Here is a 23,260-nt window from a genome sequence, read left to right as displayed (position 1 = left end):
AGCAGAAAATCTGGCCGAAGCGTCTGTTTACCAGAGGGTGTTTTTGAGGCTTTTCCGCTGCTGATGGGTGGGAAATGTCACGAGAACAACGGGTCTTGTGCTATTTTTACTGGCTCAGCTGAGATCTGCAAACGAAACCGAGATGATCATCCTTCTGGGTTTGTTCCTGGGAGAACACCCACGTTCTGGTGCAGCGCCGGCCGGAGCGCGCTCGAACCGCACCGATCCGTAATAGGATAACGGCCAGGTTGGAGCCATGTCCCCTCTCTGGATGTTTGGATATGAAGCAAATGCATTTCCTTTTCCTCTAACAGACCTGAAAGACCTTTGTCAGCTGTTTAATTCCCACGCTTTAAACAGGATGTATATGTTTGACTCAAGCATTTGTACAGGTCCCAGTAAGATGCTGCTTTTTCCCCCAGCATTGAGTTGCTGCTGACTCATCCTCGGGCTGGACTATCAGTAAGCTCCAGACCTTTTTTTCTGTGAGAAAATAAGTTTGTGCCGTTGATTATTCCTCCCCAAAAGCACTACTCTGTGAGTGAATTCACTCACTATTGTGAGTGAATGGCCTCCTGTTTATTAGTTCAGGTTATTCCTCTAATTCAATTTCCTTTTGGATTTCAGCTCTCCAAAAGACAGTGCAGCAGCTCAACGAGTGCAAATTCACAGTCTGACCAAGTAATGGAATTGAACCTGTATAAATTTCACCTTAAAAATATATTCATAACCCCTATGAAAATAATCACAAAAAATGTAATTAACCCAATTGCTTTTACTAATTCCTCACAGATGTGTTTTAAGAATGAAAAAGCCTGTAGCTTAAATATATTTATTCCAAACTCATCATCTCACAACTTGAATTTGCCAAATCTATTTTCAGGATTAGTTGAAGAAATTATATAGGCATATCATGGAATGGTTTTAGTTAGAAGGGAGCTTGAAGCCCATGCAGTCCTGCCATGGGCAGGGACACCTTCCACTAGCCCAGGTTGCTCCAAGCCCTGTCCAGCCTGGCCCTGGACACTTCCAGGGATGGGGCATCCACAGCTCCTCTAAGCAACCTGTGCCAGGGCCTCCCCACCCTCACAGTAAATTATGTCTTTTTTGTGATGTCTTTTTCAGCTTTGGGCTTTTGGAGTCTCGGTTTGGTTTTGGGTTTGAGGTGTTTCTGCTCTCCCTTCTCTGTGTTTCTGGTCCATCAAACAACATAACGATCCTGGGTTTTGGCATTCCAACGTCAAATGACCCGTGCCGTTGTCAATGCATCCTGCATAGCTGGAGTGTTAGTGGATGTCATCTACAGGTATTAAATAAAGATAAGAATGGGTCAATTATTCCATCTTCATTTGTTTGGATATTTCTGTGGAGAAATGAGGCGAGAAATGACCCAAATGAGCAGGTAGAACCTCCTCTGTAGCCATGGTGTTGTGCTGGAGCTGGCAGGGCAAGGCTGGAACAAGCTGGGAATCCAGGCTGCCCCGATTTGAATCTTGATTGTGGCATTCTGATAGAGAGAAAGGAAGGATTTGTCTTTTACAGGTTGTAATTTCCCCGTAGGTGGGGCTGAGCCTTGTTTTCACAGACATTCAAGATGAAGTTGTGTGGGTGTGTTTCATCACAATAATTGGTCTGTACTTCAGCTTCTGTGGTCAAAAATACAAGTACACTTGTACGCTTTAAAATTCTCATTCCTCCATTTCTCTGCTGAGGAAATACCAATTCCATGATTTAATGGGCATTGACATATGAAGGTGTTTTCTTAAAAGACCATTTGAAGCTTTTGGGTCTTTTGAAGGACAATTCCCACAAAATTACTGTTGGGGCCTCATTAGGTTTTAAAGATTAAAGATGACCAATCAGGCACGCTCCAGGTGCTTCCTCTGCTGTAGCTAATACTGGGTTTTATTAGAAATATGACCTTTATTTGCTTTTGAATCGTGTCCAGCGAAATGGAATTGTCACTTGTTATCTGTGAATTGGATTTTGGTTTGGGGAACAAACCGTGCATGGTCTTAGTTGTGCTTAAGAGTTTCTTGTCTTCCTCTTCAAAGAGCAGGGATTATGATGAAGAGGGTAGGAAAAAAAATCCCTTGCTAGAGTGAAACATCAAGGTTATATAAAAAAAATTGCCTGTTTTTTCTTATAAACTGACATTACTGGAGAGGGTAAGCTCTGTTGCTCAGGCATTCCTCTATGGAAAATAAATCTGCTGTCTCACTTGAACTCTCAGTCTTCTGGTAATCAGTGTGTATGGCCAGAGTACCTGGCTTAAAAAAAAAAAACAAACAAAACACAACAAAAGTGTACAAACCCCCCCACCCTTGTCTAACCTAATTCCCTTGGCTTGCACGAGGGAAATTTTGAATTTGGCAAATGGAACAAGTGTGGTCCCAGCCCGCTCTGTTTTGGAGTAGCTGATAAATTGTGTCAAAACAGTCCTGAGTACTTGGAATTAAATCCTGCCCGTTTTTGAAGGAAAACACTTGCAAATATTACCACGCTGCAGAAGTGTCTGAAACAGTTGGTGCTGGTACAACACCGACCAGGCAGGAATGGAATTGAAGTGTTTCCCCTCCGCCGTCTGCTCGAGGCTTATCAGCTGCTGATGCCACACAGAAACTCGGTCTGCCTGCCATACCCTGATCCAAACTGAAAACATTTCCCTGCATAAAGAGTTTCCAAAGAAATCTTTCAGCAGTTTGGGCTTTAACGACAATGCTTTAGTTGCAGTCAGCCCCAAAACCTCAAATGCACCAAACTCTACTGGCCTTTGTAATTAATAACATGAGATCAATGGCGTTGGCACGAGTGGAAATACTCCGGGTCTGCAGCGGTCCAGACTTGCTGTAGTGACTTTGTATTGGAAAGTGTTCAACTTCTGAGTCTAAATGAACTAGACACAGAGCATAAATTTAACTTTGTGTCCTTTAAAAGTATAGTCAAGTATTTTATGCAAATGGCCCGAGCACCGCGGACCTCGTATCATAAATCTCAATAATTTGTTTTAGGAAACCTTAGCAAAGGAAAGAGATTACTTGGAAATGAACTGTAGAAAAGTTTACTGTAAATGTAACTCAGCATAAACAAAGACTTATTTCAGTGGTTCTTGCAGTTCAAAAATGCAATTTTAGAAATTTATTTTATGGGGGGGGTTATTTTGTTCTTTTATGGGTTTTTTATTACTTTTTTTTTTTGCTTTTTGCCAAAGACAGCCAAGGGCTGCACTTCATCCCACTGTGTCAACCTATATAACTCATGTGGGAACAAAAGCATGCTCCATGTTTTCCTCTGCCTTCCCATTCTGTCCAGCAAGGGATGCTCAGTCAGCATCAGGAACTAGGAATGCAACACTCCCATGGTGTCCCTGCCATGGCAGGGGGTTGGAACTGTGTGATCTTTAAGGTCCCTTTTAACCCAAACCATTCTGTATTCCCATGATTCTGGTTTTTTGGGTTTTTTTTTATTAGTGTATTTTTACATTGATATGTCTTTGTTTTGTTGTCTAGATGAATCTAAATTTAGGAGCCAGTGAAGCCCCTCTTTACAATTTTATTTAATACACTTACACATTTTTTTTCCATGGTTAATGAAAAAGATATGACTTATTAAAACAGAAATAACTTGTTAAACATAACATGTAATTCCCTTAAAGCTATAATTTGATAAAGTGTGGATTTTCTTAAATGAGTAGCTTAGTTAAATAAGTCTAAATAAACCCAGACAGTCCACTTAGGTAAGTAGAGATTGCCACGCTGGAAAACATGACAGGGAGAGAACAGATTGCTTCCCTTCACTGAAATTTAATCTATTTATGGCACACAAGTATTAGTCTTTGAAGAAACAAGTGTTCCCACAGTGTGTGTTTGCTGATACCACTCATTCTGAGTCTGCACCTCATCAATTCAGGATTTAAAAAGTGAAGAAAGAAAGAAAACATGTCCTAATTTGGGTAGGTGGATGATAACACCAAAGCCAGGGGAGCAAGAGCCCAGAGTAAAACACTCCTCCTGGCAGGGAGAACGTGATTCTTTCTTTAATTGTTTGAGACAACTCCATAGAGAAATTCCACTTTTCCTGAACCTGTGTTTTGCTGCTTGAGCTGCCAGTTTGCTTAAGGATGGAAAATTGCAGTGTGCAGGCAGGGTGGTTATTTATATTTTTACTTGATTTCTCTTCAAGAAAGTAAACTGCCTGCAGTTTTAATGCTTTTTAAACAAGCAGTTGAAGGGCACAACTGAGGAGGATTTTGAAGGAGAAGTGGAATTGTGTAAGCACACTCCTGAGGGAGTGAGTGGGAGAAATCCTTCTGTCTGGTGAGAGCACGGTAGAGTCTCTGTGCATTTGGGGGGGTTATGCAAAGGTAAAACTGTGCTTTGTGTGATTCCATTTGTTCAGCAAGCTAATTTAAACCCATCTTTTCCATCTGTAGGCTAATCAAGAACTCCATAGTAGTCAGGCACTTAAACATTGTCAAATGGTTTTGTTTCATTTTCCTGTCTCGGTAACACATCTTGGAAATTGCAGATTCAAGGAGAGAATGAGAATTTTCTTCTTTTTTTTTTTTTCCATCCCAAGAGAAGACAGCAAAAAACCAATATTTTTTCAGCTATGAAAAGCAAAAGAAAAACAGGTGGATGAGCAAAGTACAGAGCTTTTTATTTTGTTGTCTCCAGTATTCTGTTTCTTGTCAGCAGAATATCTGCAGCTGTATTAGGGGTTGTGTAAAACCCTGATAGGGATGGATGGTCTTGGAGCAATCTGGTCTAGTGGAAGGTTCCCTGCCCATGGCAGGGAGTTGGAACTGGATGAGCTTTAAGGTCCCTTCCAACCCAACCCATTCTATGGCTTCAGTAAGGAACCCCAATGACCCAGAGAGGCTTTTATTCCAGCACATAAAATCCTGCAATGTAGCTGATTCAAAGGATATTTATATGCTCCGAAGGAATACAGATGAGAGATTTTTCCGGAGCGAATGAAATAAAAAGGAGGTTTGTTCATGCTCTAAATCATAGTGAAGCTAATGTCTTAATTGTGAGTCCAACTGGGAAAGAGTTGGAACAACTCTTTCAGATCCTGTGCAGGGAATGCAGGTATTCTCAGCAGAAAAGTAGGTATTTCCTTGTCAAACCAATCCTTCCAGCTTAGATCCTAGAATTGCAGTTGGCTGTATTTTCAGGCTTAAGGTTTCTTCCTTCATCCCACAGGAATGAGAATGAAGACAGATGGGAAGAAGTGAAGGGGGAAAAAAAAAAGAAAAACCAACAAAGACACTTTTCCTGAACTGGAAAAGTTTGGAGGATTCTAGAAAGCATCGTTAGTGCAGAGCTATTTAGTTATGTTGGACTGGGATACTTCCATGGGCTGAGTTAAAGGCCTTACATTAGATACTTATTTTTCCATAATACTAGAAAATCTTATGCACTTTAGGAAGCACCAAATGTTAGCCTGGGATTGCCTTGGAACAGCCTGGGTATCACTGGCAGCTCTAATTCCAGATATGCAATAAGATCCATACCTATACACAGCCCTAGTTTTATTTTCCTGTGAAAATCGGGATTTTCATTAACCTCACTGAAAGAAGAGTTACTCTTATTCCTTTTATAAATTTTGTTTAGGTGTGGCTAACAAAAAGTATATAAAGAATGAATTCAAAGCTCTTTGAGCTTTATGCTTTTAATATATCAGGATACAAATGTCTCCAGGCAACCTCGATATTAAGTAGAAATTTATTGACTTGTAGCACTGGCAACAAACAGAATCACTGTTGTGGGTTTTTGTTGGGGTTTATCTGGCAGGCCAGGAGGATACATTTCTCACAGCACAGGAGATACAGTTTCAGAGAGGCAAATGGGAGTCAGTCAATGGGTCAGAGGAACGCAGTTCAAAGGCCCATAGTTCATAAAATATTTATGTGCTGTTATAAAAATAAAGTGGAAAGGGAGCTTATGTAACGTACCAAAAAAAAAAAAAAAGAAGAGCCAGAAGAAAGCTTCCTCTCTCATCCCACAACTAAACCGAACTTCTATATTTCCAGAGAAAGTGTGTCCAGCCGTGGCTTTTCCACAGCTCTCCCGGGGTGTCTGCCATTGCCACATCCAGCAGTTCAGTTCTTTGCCATTCCATTGTTCCTACTCGGATGCATCACGTCCGAGCTATGCTCGCTGAGACCAAATGCAGAAAACTAGTTTGCCACAAGATTTTTATTTCCTTTTTGGCTGTAATAATGCAATCTGCAGGGGGAAAAGGGAGAGGAGGGAAGCAACATCAGCAAACTTACTGGATGGTTTAAGTTTGAATGACGTTCCAAACAAAACCACCACCCACCCCCAAAAGCAGAAAAAAATCAGAACTTGCAAGCATTGGAAATCTGGGAGGAAATTATGTTGTCCTTTGTGGTGTCCTTTACACTCTCGTCATGTCTAGATTGGATGGGTTTCAAATTTATTTGGATTTTTAGATAAGTATTTATTTGTTTTTAAAATACTGCTCTTACGTAACAATACCTACTGCTGACTCTGTGTCTGAAATATTCTGTACTGAAAGTTCTAAAGGAAAACGTACGAAAAATAACAGGAGGCTTCTTTTAAGGCTTTGGGTGATGTTAATAACTGGATCAAGCCCTAATGAAATCGTGAAGTTCCCCTCTGATTCTAATGTGGGTTTCATGGATCTTTCATCTTTCCCTTCTTATATCTCCTTTATTCTGAATACAGGGCAACAGTTGCCATTCTTACCAGGAGGGATGGCTGCAGTTTCTCTAGGTGACCATCAGTACTGCATCCCCCTTGGTTAAACAGATTATATGAAAAGGATGGGAGAAACTTCATTTTCCCAAATCAGAGCCAAAATGCATTTTTAACCCAGACTCTCGGCTCTCAAAGAATGCGAGCTGAGGCTTTATGGATCTTTCTCTGCTCTCCCATTCTATTGCTGACTCCCTGGTCAGCTCCCCTGTGTTTGGATTTTGAACACGTGTACATGAGCCTGGCTTTGAGAAGCACATGCTTGATTTTAACACAAATAAAAGCAAAGAAGTTGACCCTGCAGTTTATCGAACGCTGCTCGTGAAAAGCTGGGCATGCATTGGACTGTTGAGGAATTTTACAGCCATGCAGCCAGATTACCAGAATTCCAAGTATATTAGGTGCTGAATATTGAACAGGCCGACTGGGACAGTTAGTGGAGAACTGGTTCAGTTGCAGGGGCACATTTGCAGAACGAGTTGAAAATGCGTTTTATAGTGTGCACCCACTCCTGTGAGAAACCTGTGGGGAAGTGATGCCGGGTAAAGCCAGTGCTCTGACAGTGTTTATAAAGTTGGCCATGACTTAAAACTGCGCACAGGGACGTTGATTTATCAGACTGAAAGGGAAGAGCTGTGCAAACAAGTTATACAGTGCTGTTGCTAATAGGAAAACAGAGAGGAGGGGTTTGTTACTGAGTTAGCTGACAGGCTCCCTGGTGGGTTCACAGCTTCCTCTGGGCTCCTTCCCTCCCGTGTGACCTGCTGGGGCTGCACCGAGGAGCCAGATTTGTGCAGGGAGCAGCAAAGCCTCGTGCAGACAGAGCTGAGCAGATGTGGTGTTGATATTCAGCGGTTCCGTCACGTGTTCCCGTCCCCCCAAACACAGGCAGCTCTGTGGTGTTGTCACCACTCGTCAGCTCTGGGCTGTGGTGCAGTCACAGCCCAGGCACTGCTTCACAGCATCAGCAGACTGCTGTGCTGTTGATTTTCTCCTCCTTTAACCCTCCCGGCTCCTAAAGAGGAAAGAAATATTTATTCTTCTCGTTCATGGCAGATGCTGATTCTTATCTCTTCTCCTTCCCTCTTTTCCCTTTACAATCTCCACAGTTCCCAAACTTCCCTTCCCATGCACAGATGACATTGAAAATAACAAGACTCTAAATGATGATGCTTCTTTGTTTGGCACCACAGCATTTTCCTCGTTTTGATGTTATTGCTGCAATTATTAACCACTGAAATGCATAATTTCACAACCTTGCCGGGACATAAGTGCTTTGGGAGCCAGAAAGTACTTGCCACTGATTGAGTAACATTTCACAGAGATAATTGCCCTTTAGAAGAATAGATGGGTTATGATCTCGCTGTTGTCTTTTCCAGCTAATGCTTGGCTCCCACCAGAAACCCTGAGGGTGGAGAGCAAATGTGTTGATGATAATTTTGGTTTGGCACCTGTGAGAAAACAGAGTATACCCTTTTCATCTTGAAGCATCGGGTTGTTTTTTTTTTTTTAGAGGAAGTTTCATATTGCAGATTGGGATTCAGTGGCCTTTTATTGGTTGCTGTGACTTGTATTGATTTCATGGAGATTTAGGGACATGCTTTTGGGAATCCCTATTTGTGTCTTTAGCTGAAAAAAATATAGACTGGCTTCTAAAATTCTTGTGGAAATGCACTTAAGCATCAGTTCAAGACCAGGCAGTTGTTTAAATCCGTCCCATTCCAGAAAGCTCTTCTGTCTCCGAGGAATTTAAGCAAGTGTGGAAGGTCCATCCATACAAAAGGATCTTCTCAGGGGATCTTGTTTCATCTATTTAATGAAACAAACACTTTGCTAAATGCTAAATATGTTTCCCTTTCTCCTGAACAACTAATGTTTCTTAAAGAATCACTACTTCTACCTTTTATTTTTAATTTTTGATGAGTGATCTGCATTTTTAAGGGGGTATCTGTCCTTAAATCACTTATCACAGGGTATGTGATACTAACATCACTCTAGTAAATAAATGCTTTCAGACGGGGGGAGAAAGCACCACAGAGGGCAGGCATTTAATGCTGATGGCATCTGTATGTAGGTCCCATAAATGTACTAGGAATTACTTGTTGGATATGTTGGATGCACACTGCCAAAACTTTGTGTGCGTCCCGTTTACACCTCACTTACTCTTACCCAGCTCGCTCCATTACGTGAGTCATTTCTGTGGTATTTTGCCTGGGTTCAAAATCACCTGCCAACATCTTAAATAAGGCACAGCTTCATTAATATATTAACATTTTATAGCGAATATTTTACGTGTGCTTTGTCAGCTTTTAGACATAATTGCTAGACGTGTGAGAGACGTGTTTTCTAGATTTTTGTTGGACCAACAAGGATAAGGCACCTGTTTCCATTCCCCTCCATTTTATTTCCAGGGATATTGCACTGTGGCCTCAAGGTGGTGTTAGGCTTTTGGGCACTCCTGCAGTGCAAACAGTAGAGCAAGATGTAAGTGAGGAGCAATATAAATGAGAAATTACTGGTCGTTAGGAGGGATTAGGGAGTGCAGCAGCAACATCCAAGAGAGCACTACTTGTTTTGCTAAGCCGGATTTAGGAGGGAAATAAAGAAGCATTTCTCCAAATCACTTTATTATTCATCTCAGGGTGGCCTGGGAACAGCTGTGCTCTTAACCTCTGTCCTGTGGTAGCTCCACTTGGTGCCTCCTGTGGGGTAGGAGGCTGAGGGCAAGGGAGAAGTGTAGCAGGATGGTGCCCGTGCTGCGGCATCTCACAACCACCAAATGTGACACGGAGGCTTTTCCAGTTTCATCACACTCCTCCTCCACAGAGCAGTCTTAGATTTCTCCCAGCTTTTGCCTAATTTGAGCAGGGTGCAAAAGACAGCAACTCAAACCCATTTGGTGCAGGGGCAGAAACCTCCCCAGGAGGTTCCACAGAGCTTCACGAAGTGCCGCTAGCGACATGACAAGAGGGAGCAGCCTCAAGTTGCACCAGGGGATGTTTAGGTTGGATATTAGGGAAAATTTCTTCACCAAAAGGGCTACCAAGCTCTGGAACACCTGAAGCTCAAGTCACCATCACTGAGGGATCTAAAAGACTTGTAGATGTGACACTCATGTGGAATTGGCATCATTAGATCAGTGGTTGGACTCGATCTTAAAGGTCTTTTCCAACCATGGGTTGCAGAGAGCTGAGGGTGTTTTGTTCCTTTTGAGTTCCAAGATATGGAGCTTTTGAGAAAGAAACAAACTGACAACCTCAGCATTTAAGAATACATGGGGTAACGACTTCTATTTGTCTTCATACTTTTATTGCTTTACAGAAAATCCCTAAAGCAAGAGGAACGTCGTACTTTGAATACAGACATTTTATTTTCCTTTTTAATGCCGTACTATACAGGATGTGATATCTCTGACGTGGTAGTTAAAAATTGTCACAGAACTGACTGACAGCCCTGAAACACAGCTCCCCACTCCTTCTCCCTGTGCTACAACAGCACACCTACATCCACTCACATAGTAGCAGTGAAAGCAGTTCACTGCCATGTGGGATCTCCCCTGTGAATAAACAAAGATGTTCCATTTCCCCATGTTGTCAATCAGGAACCTGTCATCTGGGGCCCGAGTTAATACAATACTTCATTACCTTAATCTGTTATTTCTTTGGGAGCTGCACGCAGTGCTTTTGTCTGATCCAAAATGGACTTGCGTGTTCTGGTCAGTTCTGAAAGAGGGATTTGGATGCAGTATTTCTCAGGTGAATTGGGAAGTTGAAAAGAAAATCCAGTAGCCAGCAATATGTGACAGAATTAGCACCTAAATGCTGGTAATCACTGTAAATAAGTAGGTGCCTGTAAGCACTGTGTTTGAACAAATCCATTTACGAACCGGTTTTAGCGTCAAGGTGAGGCTCCTTTGCATCCTGCCCACATTTTTTATCAGGACTAAAAATCCCACTTTGAGCTGTGTTGTGCAGCAGACATAGTGCCATCCCTGCTCAAAGGGGTGAGCGACATGAAAGGCTAAGAAACTAATATCAAAGGGGTCAGAAGGACGAAAGAATTAGAAGTCAGTTGGGATGCTCGGGCTAAAACTCTGCTGAATGGGGGAGACAGTGTCTCTTGGCTCCCAGCCCTCCCTCACTTTCCAGTCAAGGTTATTCCTGTTGCTGATGATTCAGTGCCACTGCTGGTGCCAGTAAATGTCAGCCCAGAAAACCAGAGATGTTGTTGAAAATTCAAAATGTATTTTTTTCATCAGTCCGGATAAAGCTGTCCTTCATGTTATCTGGGCTGCAGATTTTCTTGGCAAAGCTCTATCCCAATGCTCCAGTGGGTATCCTGCTCTCTTGGATTGCTGTGTGATACACAGGGGTTGAAGGAAGAGATAATCATTGCCTTTTGATGCACATGTACATGTTTTACAATAATGTTATATGATAGGCTGCAATAAGTAGAACAAATGAAAGAGCAAAGCTGAGATGAACAGAAATAATAATCCAAGTATATTTCTTAATTAATCAGCATTCCCAATGAACCTCCAAGCTAGAAAAGGAGTTTCATGCATTAATTCATAGAGTTAATTAATAGAATTGATTTTGACACTGAGCAAAAATTTATCCAGAAGAGTATTCAATTGAAACTGATGGAATTATCCTTTTATTTAAATAGCTACATATTGATTAAGGGGGCCAGAATCTGTTCTGTAATAGATTCTGGGAGACAGCTGAGCTTGAGATGTCTCACAGAGCAAGATAATAGGAATGTTATAAATGCTAAAGAGGGATTGTGGCCGTTGCCACTTGATTATCATACTCTTGCAATAATAACGTATCTCTAATTTTAAATTGGTGCCTTTAAGGCTAATCTAAGGTTTCAAAAGAGACTTAATGGCCTATGATACACTTCAGCTCGATAAAGCCATGGAACCATGACGTTCTCCAATGTCACCCTCAGAAATGGTGAGTTTATGTAGTTGTTCAATGGTCAATAAGAAGTTACAGCTGCCACAAAGTTTGGATGTTGTGTGAAGGTGTCTAAAGCACCTGAGGTGTCTCTGAAGCACCGCATAATCCTCTTTTTTTTCAATGTCATAATGTTCTTTAATTATAAAGCAATTAACTCTTTCAAATGATGCCATATAAACCCACGATGTGGTAGCTGTTAACCTGTCTTTTACATCTTACCATTTTGTCCTCAGTCATCCTTGTTGTCAATTCAAGGTCATTTTGCAGCATTTAGGTTGATACAGGCTCTCCAAGTGCTGGATGTATGAATAATACATAAGGGCACCACTAATTCAGAAATGGTACTAAATGGCCAAAGTGAATACTTTAATTAAAGGATAAGATAAGACAATAACTGTTTGGCTGCTACCTCAAGGGCTATGTCATTTTTATGAGAGATGTCTTCCTATGAAAGGCAGTCCTATAATGGATATCTTTCATGTCCCTTGGGTGCAGTCGCTGAATAAATTCTTCCTAGGGAAAGGAGAAATAATTTTCCTAAAAACTGTCACAGAATTAGGAGTTTCAGCTGAAAAATATTCCACACGTGCATGACAGGGTTTGGGGTTTTTTTGGTCCTGTGTCATTACCAGTTAATGTATTCTTTTAGGCAGAATGAGGCAGGTTGAGGTTTGCCCTGCCTGCCCTTTACAAACCGGGATGCACCGTGCCCCTGTCCCAGCAACTTTCCCTCAACTTCAGGGATAGTGCATTTCTTTCCCTTGTTACCGTGGTGATTAGGTGTGATATCCCATGGGATCTGTCGTTGCAGAGAGCCCAGAATTTGGTGGCCAGGTCTGGATTTGCAGTTGGCACGTGAAGCATTTTGTCAGGTTGTTTCCTTTGCGTGTCCCTCACGTGTAGACACGAAATCGAGATGCCGATTCCGCAATCACACATTTACCCCCCTGTTTCTAAATGAGTAACACCCAGTGATAAAGCTGGAAGCCGTGCTCTGTTGCCACAGCTGCAGAGAACTGGGAGCAGAGAAAACAATAGCCGCACATCCACATGTGCCTTCCAGCTGCTGCCTGCTCCCACGTTCTCCTTATCCTTTCAGTCCTCCCATTCCGGCAGATAAATTGCCTCAGTGACAGGAAAGGTTGGTAGCGGATAAGCTGCCAGTTTAATAATGTTTTGTAGAAAATCAGAGTTAGTGTATCAAAATACTAATTGCAGCTTCATTTGCGGGGTTATTCAAAGTTGAAACTTCCGCTTGAGTTTTGTTATATCATTTTTCTCTTTCCTGGCACTGAACACCCCTTGGAACCAGGGAGAGTAACCTCGGGGACGCACAGATGAAGCTTCTGTTCTTCTTCCCTCCCAACTTGCTCCCATGGTCACATATTTTTCCTTTAAATCTCACAGCTCTGGACACAACAGTTTATCTCCTGCTATTCACCGGGCTCTGCCTCGCTCCTGGGGTACCAGTGGTGTCCACGGGAGCTGGGAAGGTAAAAGAGAGGAGAGCTGGTGTATATCCTCGAGATGCAAAACTGGTTGGAATATAGAGCCATGAAGAACAACATTTTCTCTCTTAGTTTACTGGTTTCCAAGCATTTCCAGGTACCAGATGATAAAAATCCCTTTGGCAGAATAAACTATATTGGGGTGTAAGGACCTTATTTGAATGGCCAAATGTCGGGGCTGGTGAGAGATCAGAATTTCCAAATGATTTTGAGGTTGAATTAATGCATCGAAATCCAAGTGGCATCTGGTTAAACAAGGATACCTCAGCTCCTCCAGGTCCTTGGGAAAAGGTCGTTGGAACAAAACTGGTGGCATTATCAGTCCACAAGTAAATTGCTACTTTATTTTTCTTGTCCTGAATTTGATGGAAGAGCCTTAACTGATTTAAAAACATCAAAAAAACCCCACCACCACTACCCAAACCCCTGAAGGTAGGGCAAGATGCAGAACGTTCCAAATGACATGTTTTTGCAATAGCACTACCAGAGTGATAAAACAGTGAATAACCTGAGTTAGAGTTTTTCTGTAAATACTCGGTTTAGAAGTGGATATTTTTCCACTCTGATTTATAAGCCCATAAAAATTCAAGGAATACAGCTGAGGATGAAATGAATGTGTGTGTATGTCTGAGTGAACACCTCAGGTTTGATTTATGTGAGACGACACAGTGAAAGTCTGTGAAGGTTTGGAGTTTACATTTATTCTTTAATATTGCATTTGCTTCTCTGATCCATCTACTCTCATAACCTGCCTTCTCCCCAAAATGTTAGCGTTACAAGCCAGAGGATAAATATAGTTAAATGATAGATTAAATATAGAAAATTATATTTCTCTGGCATACATTTAACTTTGAGCAGCTTTGTTCTAGTTTTAGTGTTAAAATCCTTAGCATATTCCATATAAAACATTTAGTTTTTATGGCAGATATTTCTGATGCAGAATCATTTTCCTGGGATCCTGCCACATCCATCCATGTCCTACATGTCCATGATGAGGAGCTTTGCATCCCTCTGCCCTGCTCTTCACCAGCCTGATTGGAAGGCTGAAAGCAGAAGAGTTCCTCAACAGAACCTTGCAGAGCTCAAAACAGCTTTGAGGTGCACAAGAGTGAGCCCTTTTTTTATTTAAAATATTCTTTTCTCTAAATCCTGGGCTAGAGTTTATTATTTTAAACTCTGAGATTTTTTTTTTTAACATATCCTGAGCTATACAAGCATAAGAAAAATACGTTTTCCATATGCCCTAGCTAGAGCAGTGCTAGCAAAAGCTATTGAAATTAGAAACTTCCCACTGAGCTTCTTTGTTAGTCTTCAGTGAGCCTTAGAAGAATCTCAGTTTGAAGACAATTAATGCAGTATTTGAACATTGTGAAAGCTTGAAATCAGTAGTGTTGTACAGGCACATTACACAATTAGAAACATCCCAGCTTCTTCCTCAGTGCAGAACCCACCCTGAAGTGTAAGGGGGAAAACAGTCCCTAGAAAACTCTTGTACGAGAGGGGTATCATGAGCTCACATTCAGTATGGAGGATTTATTTGCTTATTTATTTATTTTAAGAAACCTCTGAAACATTCCTCTTGGCATGCAAGAGGCAGAGGACCTATGAAGTCATCAGGATGCTCCCTCTTGGGAGGCTGTTGCTTTAAAGTTTCCACTACAAACAAATAAACAGCGCAGTGTGTCCATCAGCAGCTGCCCTGGCAGGGTTTTTACTGCAAACATCTGAGCAACCACACCAGCAAAATGAAAATAGGAGTGGAAACTGCACTGAGACACAGTGAGGAGAAATTAATTTTCGACATGCATCGTATCAGCTGAACAATTTGCATAGGTTTTACTTCACTCCTTGTTCAGCGGATTTCACATTTCAAGGTATCTAAAGGAGACTTGGAGGGGTAGGGAAAAGGAGAACATGGTACTTGCATATAAAGTATTCCCAAGTCTTGAACCTCTGCTCTTTATAAAGACTATTATCACTTTATTACCTGTTCGTAAATAGTGTCCACGAAAGTTGAAGTCTAATAACCGATGAAATTAGATTCTGTGGCCCATCAGCATTTGCTTATATTTGACTGGTTGATAGTGCTGAATTTGTAATAATGAATTCCAGGCTATTCATAACCCTAACTTGCTTTTTGCGTTTGGCATTAAATTTCAACCGATTTATTTTAAAGAATTAGCTAAACTTGTGGTAGAAAGTGATGAAATCTATAGGATGTATCTCACAGATATTTTATGGCAGTTGTGAGGTTGTGACTTTATCTTCCAGGGAACTTCCCCAAAACCAGCATCTGCCTCTTATTCCCTTTATGTTTCTCCTTATTCAGTTTTATTCCCTCTTGCAGAGTCAAAATACAGTTTCAAAATAGTTGTGTTGAGACACTTTTCCTGTTGCTATTAATGCCATTTGCTTCCATATCATCGCTGTCTTTTGCTCAGATTACTTTGCTTTCCCATGAGTGCTCTTGCAAGTCCTTTGAAAATGAAATACTTTCGCTGAAAAAGTAATATTGGCACATAATGGATCAATTAGGAAGGCATGTGGCAAAGAAAGTGAACAAATCTTAGCCATGTTTGTAGTAGTGAAAAACATTCTGATAATCAGGTTGATATTTCTTTGAAGCGTTTCTACACTTGAAATATTTTGACTTCAAATTGATTGTTTTGCAGCTCCCTTTTTGTATGTGTGAGTATAAAAAATTGCATGTCTATTTGTCTGTGTGCCTATAGGTACATTCAGAAGCATAACTGTGCCAAAAATAGCACACAGGCACACACACATATGGGAAACACACCCAAGTCTCATGCAAGAAGGCAGCAGCAGAGAATATATGTGCATATATATTTATATTTCTATGTTATATGTGCATTGTTGCCAGCAGATTGAAGAACTGAGGGCACCACTAAAACAAGATGCAGTGCTGAATGCCTGTGTGACTGAGGCTAACTCTTGGTATTTTTTGGTTCAGTATTTCCCAGATTAACAGTGTAGGAATTTCATGCTTGGATCTCTAATTGAAAAGCCCTCGCTGGGGAATCCGTGTGGTGGTTTAGGAATTCTTTATGGGAATTAACTTTGTGTGACTATCATGCTTTCTGTGTAGGCGTTGTCAAGAGACAAATTGGTTTGCAATGTGTCACAAATTCTGTTGCCAGTTCCCCCCAGGCTCAGCTTCTGTGTAGAGGAGAAGTGTCACTACAACATCCCCTTAGAGAAAATCCTGACTTCCAGAAAAATTAGCTTATCAGGGGAGAAACTGCTCAACTGGAATTAGGGGCTGATCTTGAGATCAGGGAGGATGTCAGTGTTAAGAAAACAGAAGTTCTTTACTAAAAGAGCAGGGTGGGGGCAAGGGCTTTTCCAGCTGCATCAAAAAATGGGAATTTACTGAAAGGAATTAACAAGGCGGAGGAAAGAGAAGGGGAAGGAAATGAAATGCCTTGTGGACAAAGTTCCCTGAGGACTCTCAAACATGGAATGAACTGAACTGCATGGTTTCCTGATGGTAGTTTACCTGTTTTTAAGAGAAGAATATTACAGCTGAATCATGGGAAGGACGTGGGTATTTGTGTGTGTGTGATATTTCTTTTAAAAAAGCAAAGTGTAGGTGCCAGAAACCCATAATATTGAGAGCGTGCTTTAACTCCACTGCTGTATCTCCTGTGTTGGCACCAACTGTGAGTTTGGGGACAATTGGGTGGCGGGGCTCCAGGTCCCCAAACTGGTCCCAGAGACAATGCTCTGAAAAGGGGCCAGGGAGGCAAAGCAGCAGCTCTGCAGTGCGTTTAGTCCAGTGCAACACCCAAAGCTTCTGCAACGAATTAGTTAGGCCAGAGCTTCTGGTTCCACGGAAATTAGTTCAAGAATTAAGTGGGAGTTACACAATTCCTACAGATTGCCAGCCACTAAAGACAGCTATGGCGCCTTCTAAGATCTTGGCCAGGAAGCCATCATATAAAAGCAGGACTTAAGTTATTTATGGACAGGCAGAGCCTAATGTTTTTAATTTTCTAGATAGCTCAGGAGGCCAATCAGATTGGCAACTCCAGCAGAATGTGTCACGAAGTCCCAACTCCTGCTACCAGAAATGAATTAAAGGTGGTTTTGGGGAAGATTGGCAGTATTGGTGGACCTGGTTGTTCTATTTGTGCCTGAGAATTTAATCTATTTTCACACTCAAGGAGAAGTTGCCTTTGGTTTACAATCTGTTGTTACGTTCTATTTTTTAGTGTTGAACTGATAGAAACCTATTTGTCCTTGATTTTTGATACTTACTGCTGCCCATGCCGGGTTTATTTTCTAATCATATGGAGACCATATGTATTCTTTACACATAGGCTGTGCTGCACTGCAGAATTTATTATCCCATCCTTTAAATATACTGCTCTTACATGCTCAAAGTCCAGCATTTTTATATGCTGTAGATGTGTTTACCGCTGGCGAGTTATGAGGCATTGTAAAAGCTGTCTTTATCCACATAATTTTCTATAATCATTGCTAAATGGAGACATGTGAAAGCTTTCTGTGGAGGAAAACAGAGTACCTGTAAATACCCATGCTCCTGTATTTGTAGGTATTTTGACTAGCTCAGTTCACGGAAGGAAATGTTTCACCCAGCAGTGAGGCAAGGACAGAAGATGACTGCTGAAGAAGAGATGCAGTGCCTGAATTGTCACTTCCTTTTGAGTGATCACTCAGAAACCTCTTTCCTTGAGTTTTGGCCAGGGTGTTACTCAGGAAATAAATGCTAATTCATAGCCCATGGGCGTAGTGCATGATGGATGAGCAGAAGTCAGGCCCTTGGGCTCAGTACTGCACGTGCCATGAGAGCTGGTCCTGAGCTGGTGCTGTAGTGCTTGGTCTGCTTCCCAGGGCTGGGATTGACATAAGGGATGCCGTGGAGGTCTGGGAGTTCGACTGGTGGCTTTAAGACAGTTGTGCCCAAATAATAGTTCAGAGGCAGCGTGTCGCCTCTGAGGTCTTTTGACATTGCCCACAGCTACCAGGAAATAAAGGCATTAAAAATGAGGCTGGCAGGGAGAGTCACATTTCTCATTTGGTGGTGTTGCCCACTGGCCAAAGGAGGTGGGGGGAAGCAAACCAGATACCATTGTCCCATTTCAGCAGATTTGATAGTATGACTGAGCTGGTTTTTGATGTACAGGCTCTGAAATATTCCCAGAGAAGGTTGCTGCATGCATAGGAATATCTTCTGTTATGGTTGTGCACATGGGTGTCCACACCCCTGAGCGTTTCCTCCACCACCCCACCTGATGCCTGTCTCCTCCTGCCTCCAGGTACCAGATCCACACGGGCCTCCAGCACTCCATCATCCGGCCAACCCAACCCAACTGCTTACCTCTGGATAACGTCACGCTACCTCAGAAGCTGAAGGAGGTTGGGTACTCAACGCACATGGTGGGCAAGTGGCACCTGGGCTTTTACCGCCGGGAGTGCATGCCCACGCAGAGGGGCTTCGACTCCTTCTTCGGCTCCCTCCTGGGCAGCGGTGACTATTACACGCACTTCAAATGCGACAGCCCGGGCATCTGCGGCTACGACCTGTACGAGAACGACAACGCCGCATGGGACCACGACACCGGCATCTACTCGACGCAGATGTACACGCAGAAAGTGCAGCAGATCTTGGCCTCTCACAACCCTGGGAAGCCCATCTTCCTCTACATCGCTTACCAGGCTGTCCATTCGCCCCTTCAGGCGCCAGGCAGGTATTTTGAACATTACCGATCGATAAATAACATCAACAGGCGGAGGTACGCGGCGATGCTGGCCTGTCTGGATGAAGCCATCAACAATGTGACCCTTGCTCTAAAGAAGTATGGGTACTATGAGAATAGCATTATCATATATTCCTCGGATAATGGTGGGCAGCCTATGGCCGGAGGAAGCAACTGGCCTCTCCGAGGGAGCAAAGGGACCTATTGGGAAGGAGGTATCCGCGCCGTTGGGTTTGTCCATAGCCCCCTTCTGAAAAACAAAGGGTCTGTGTGTAAGGAGCTGGTGCACATCACGGACTGGTTCCCCACCTTGATCACGCTGGCGGAAGGGCAGATCGATGAAGACATCCAGCTGGACGGATATGACATCTGGGAAACCATCAGCGAAGGCAGGCGCTCTCCGCGGGTGGACATCCTGCACAACATCGACCCCATTTACACCAAAGCCAAAAACGGCTCCTGGGCCGCTGGCTACGGGATCTGGAACACCGCCATCCAATCCGCCATCAGAGTGAACCACTGGAAACTACTGACGGGAAACCCGGGATACAGCGACTGGGTGCCTCCACAGGCCTTCAGCAACGCGGGCCCCAACCGCTGGCACAACGAGCGCGTCTCCTGGTCCGCCGGCAAAACCGTGTGGCTCTTCAACATCACTGCCGACCCCTACGAGCGGGTGGACCTCTCTGCCAGGTACCCAGACGTGGTGAAACAGCTCTTGCGGAGGCTCTCGCAGTTTAATAAGACCGCGGTTCCAGTCCGCTACCCACCGAAGGACCCCCGGAGTAACCCCAAGCTGAACGGAGGAGTCTGGGGGCCGTGGTTTAAGGAGGACGAAAAGAAAAAGAAGTCAGATAAAAGCAAAGGTGCGAATAAGCAGAAGAAGAACAAGAACAAGAAGAAAGCAAACAGAAAAAAGGTGCAATCGTTCCCTTGCCGGTCACGTCTTGCTGGTGGGTAGACTCTGAGCACCCTCTTTGGCCGAGTCTGAGTCGGCTTGGACCAACAGACTTGAATTTCTGACGGAATAGACTAGAAATGCTAGTTCTGCACTATGGATGAAAGTTGTTGTCTTTGAATTTTTTATTCTGATTTCACCAGCACAAGGTATCTCAACACTCTGAGTGTCCACATGACAGACTTTCTCCTCCACAGGATGAATGGTCCTCAGCCATCACTGCCACATTCCAGAAAACAACAGCGATAACACCTCATTTCAGGAAACTCAGCTTTGATGGACAAATGGTGCTTCCTTGCCTTAACTAGTAGGAATCTTTGGAGAGGATGGAGATGTTAATGGCAGATGTCCTCAAAATGAGAGGTGATTCAGAAAGAGAAAGGAAAAACAAAACCTGAGAACCTCTGTGGGTCAGTAAGTGTTAGTCAGCAACCTATGACGTTTTTTCATACAACACAGCAAAAATATGAAGCCGTCAGGGTAACTTCTTAGAGGTATGATAGGAGGAAAGCTGCTTTGAATTAGATTTTGTCTGTTTTAAATAAATCTGAAACATTTTTAACATTTCCTAGATGTGCTAAGCTCCCCCCATTTGCAGTAAAACACATGACCAGCTAGCACACACCACATATAATTTATTATAGGCATAGACAAAAACACATCGCCAAAGTGAATGTAACTATTTAAACACTTTAACGTAACTATACAACAATATGTAAAAGACATAATTTATTTTACAGCACAATCCTTATTTCTCTCCCGTTAAAACTTCCTGGCTGTTGCAAAGTACCCCTTTGAGTGCCAGGGTTCTTTGGGGGGTTTTAACTTTGCTTTTTTACTTTGATTTCCACCCTGTCATTCAGAGTTTTATTTAACAGATCCATATCCTCAGAGTACTGTAAACCAAGGAAATACTGTATACACTGCTAGGATGAGGAAGGAGAACGATTCAGGTGCGTCATTGCATTGTGTATTTGCCTCCAGTGGTTTTTGAATGTAACAAAGGGTTTATTTAATTTAGGAGTCATGTGAATGCTGTTCAGTTGCTGTACAGAAGCTAGGCCATCTTGCTGTTCGGGGGGAAAATTCTACTTTAAACCTTTTATTTATGTACCTATTAAAATAGTTTATTTTTATGGCATTCATAAAAGTAGTCTGCCTCTTTTTTGCACCCAAGATGACAATTCTGGCCTAATTTATTTTAAACAAACTCAAGTGAGATTTTTTTTTTTTATTACCATTATTTTTGGTGCAGGAATGTTTTATGACATTTTGCTTCTGAAACAGAATTTCTTCCTTCAGTATGTTTATCATTTGAGACATGCTTCAAACTTTGCCCTTTTCCAAGGTGTCTGCACGGATGATGGATGCACGGACTGGCTGCACATTCTTGGTGATCTGGGGTAATTGATACAATACATACACACATATGAGTTTCAAGATGAATTATGTTAAGTAAAATTGATGGTTCATTTGTTGCATAGCTATAACATATTTTGGTAGAATTTCAAATAAGCTGCTTTTCAACGATGCCTCACTTGACTCAGAAATCACATTTATATTGATGGATTACTGTTGAAACATTCCTAAAATCAGTGCATGCAGAAATCTGAATGATGTCCAACGCTCCAACACCTCCTGACCTTTTTAAAAGGGAACTAACTGCAGGTATGTTCTGCCAAACCCCAACAAATTGCATATTTTCAGCTATAAAGCAGCATAAAACTGTCATTAACAAAAACATAGACACAAGTCAGTCAGATTTTGGAGTTACTTCTGTAATGAATATACTGGGGAGAACACAGAAATGAACTTCTTGAATTGTTATATATAAATAATGATTATAAAGAGATGATGTCTATCTGCCTAAGTGTTTAATATTGTCACTTATTTTTCATACTGTGTGGCCCTTCAGAAGACGAATTAATTTCTTAGAAATCTGTCTAGTTTTACTTCAGATCCAGACTATTCAATGAGTAATCAGGAACTCAGATGTTCTCTAATTTCTCTTTTTTTTTTTCTTTTTTAATATACCAGTGATGTCCTTAAAAGAAATGAGAATAATGTCTTGAGATATTATACTGGAAAACGTGATGTATAAAATTCATGCCTGTGAGAAAATGCACTTCATTTTCCAAGGTCATTTTAAAAAGACTAGAATTAAGTGTGTAAACTAAGCTATATATAGAGGTGGACTGAGATATTTTAATTTACTTTGGCATAATAGCAACAAGGCAGCGTGATAAAGTGTTACCCTCATAGAATCAATTATTACCCTTTCCCATGAAAGTTTTATGGTGGCTTTGGCTTTTATTGGACCAAAGCAACCAGAGAGCATTATTCTCTGACAGTATTTTATTCTATAATTATTTATATCTGTTCTCTCTCAGGCAAAATGGGAGTCCTTGAAAGTAAGCGGTGCAAGGCAGAACAGTGGATCAGTTCTCTATATATTTAATAAATGTGCCACAAGAGTAAGGTTTGTAGAGTACATAAGAGGAGTACATTCCTCTTGAATTTGATACTTTGATGCAGTATAGGGCAAAAGCTGGGTTTAGAGGGGGTTAGAAAATACCCACGATTTGGAAACTTTCTTGAATATTTTGCTGAAAAGCTCCTGATGTAAAAAATGCTGTGTCTGCTCTTGTTTTTTTCACTGCAGCAATACAGAGGTCTCCAGTTTTTGGTGATGCTGTGTAGCTCTCAAGCCTGGTTTTTTGTTTGACAGAGCTGTAAGTAGCTCCTACGCTCTCATGGCAAGATTCCATGGGTTGTTTATGTCTGCAGATGTGTTACGTGCCCAACCTGAGGGAAGGTTTGATAGGTAAACACTGAAAAAGAGATCTCAAAAAAGACTGGAGGCGGGAGCAAAGCGGGGAAGATTTAGTGATGATTTTTAAGTTGTGTCAAGCCTTCTCCACATGCCCTCTGGGCATGGTCAGATGCTAACTCTGATCCTGTCATAGTGACAGCCACACCTTCGGGAGGACCAGCCTGAGCAGGAAGACAATATTTCTTCCTTGTTTTTTCTCAATTTTATTTTAAACCTCTTCTGAATTAATTTTCTAATGGTAAGATAATTTTATCATCACCAACTACTTTTAAAATCTTGTTATCAACAACTTAATTATTATTGTTACTATTATTGATATTATTATTATTGTCATGTGGTTGTTATTATTTAGTTTGACATAAAGTTGGAGGCAAAGCACTCTCCTGACTAAAGACCAGCAGAATGCAGTGCCAGGAGTGGTGAGTAAATCAGAACTGGCAGGTTTTGTGTGGATCATGCTGTGAGATATTAGGGAATGTCCATGTAGTTGTGAAGCTCAGTCATGGAATA

General features: G+C 41.9%; 1 protein-coding gene across 1 annotated transcript in view; it reads left to right on the top strand.

Moving 5' to 3' along the window:
* ARSJ (arylsulfatase family member J) overlaps positions 1-21,058 on the top strand; it is a 32,166-nt gene extending 11,108 nt beyond the window's left edge. Inside the window, exon 2 of the mRNA XM_027659060.1 lies at positions 18,519-21,058. Coding sequence (XP_027514861.1) covers positions 18,519-19,920 — 1,402 coding nt within the window. The 3' untranslated portion in view covers positions 19,921-21,058. The remainder of the gene's footprint in view (positions 1-18,518) is intronic.
* The last annotated feature ends 2,202 nt before the right edge of the window (positions 21,059-23,260 follow it).

The sequence above is a fragment of the Corapipo altera genome, unplaced genomic scaffold (genome assembly GCF_003945725.1).
Source record: "Corapipo altera isolate COAL_440 unplaced genomic scaffold, ASM394572v1 255, whole genome shotgun sequence".
NCBI lineage: Eukaryota > Metazoa > Chordata > Aves > Passeriformes > Pipridae > Corapipo > Corapipo altera.
This window is presented reverse-complemented; position numbering and strand designations above follow the sequence as displayed.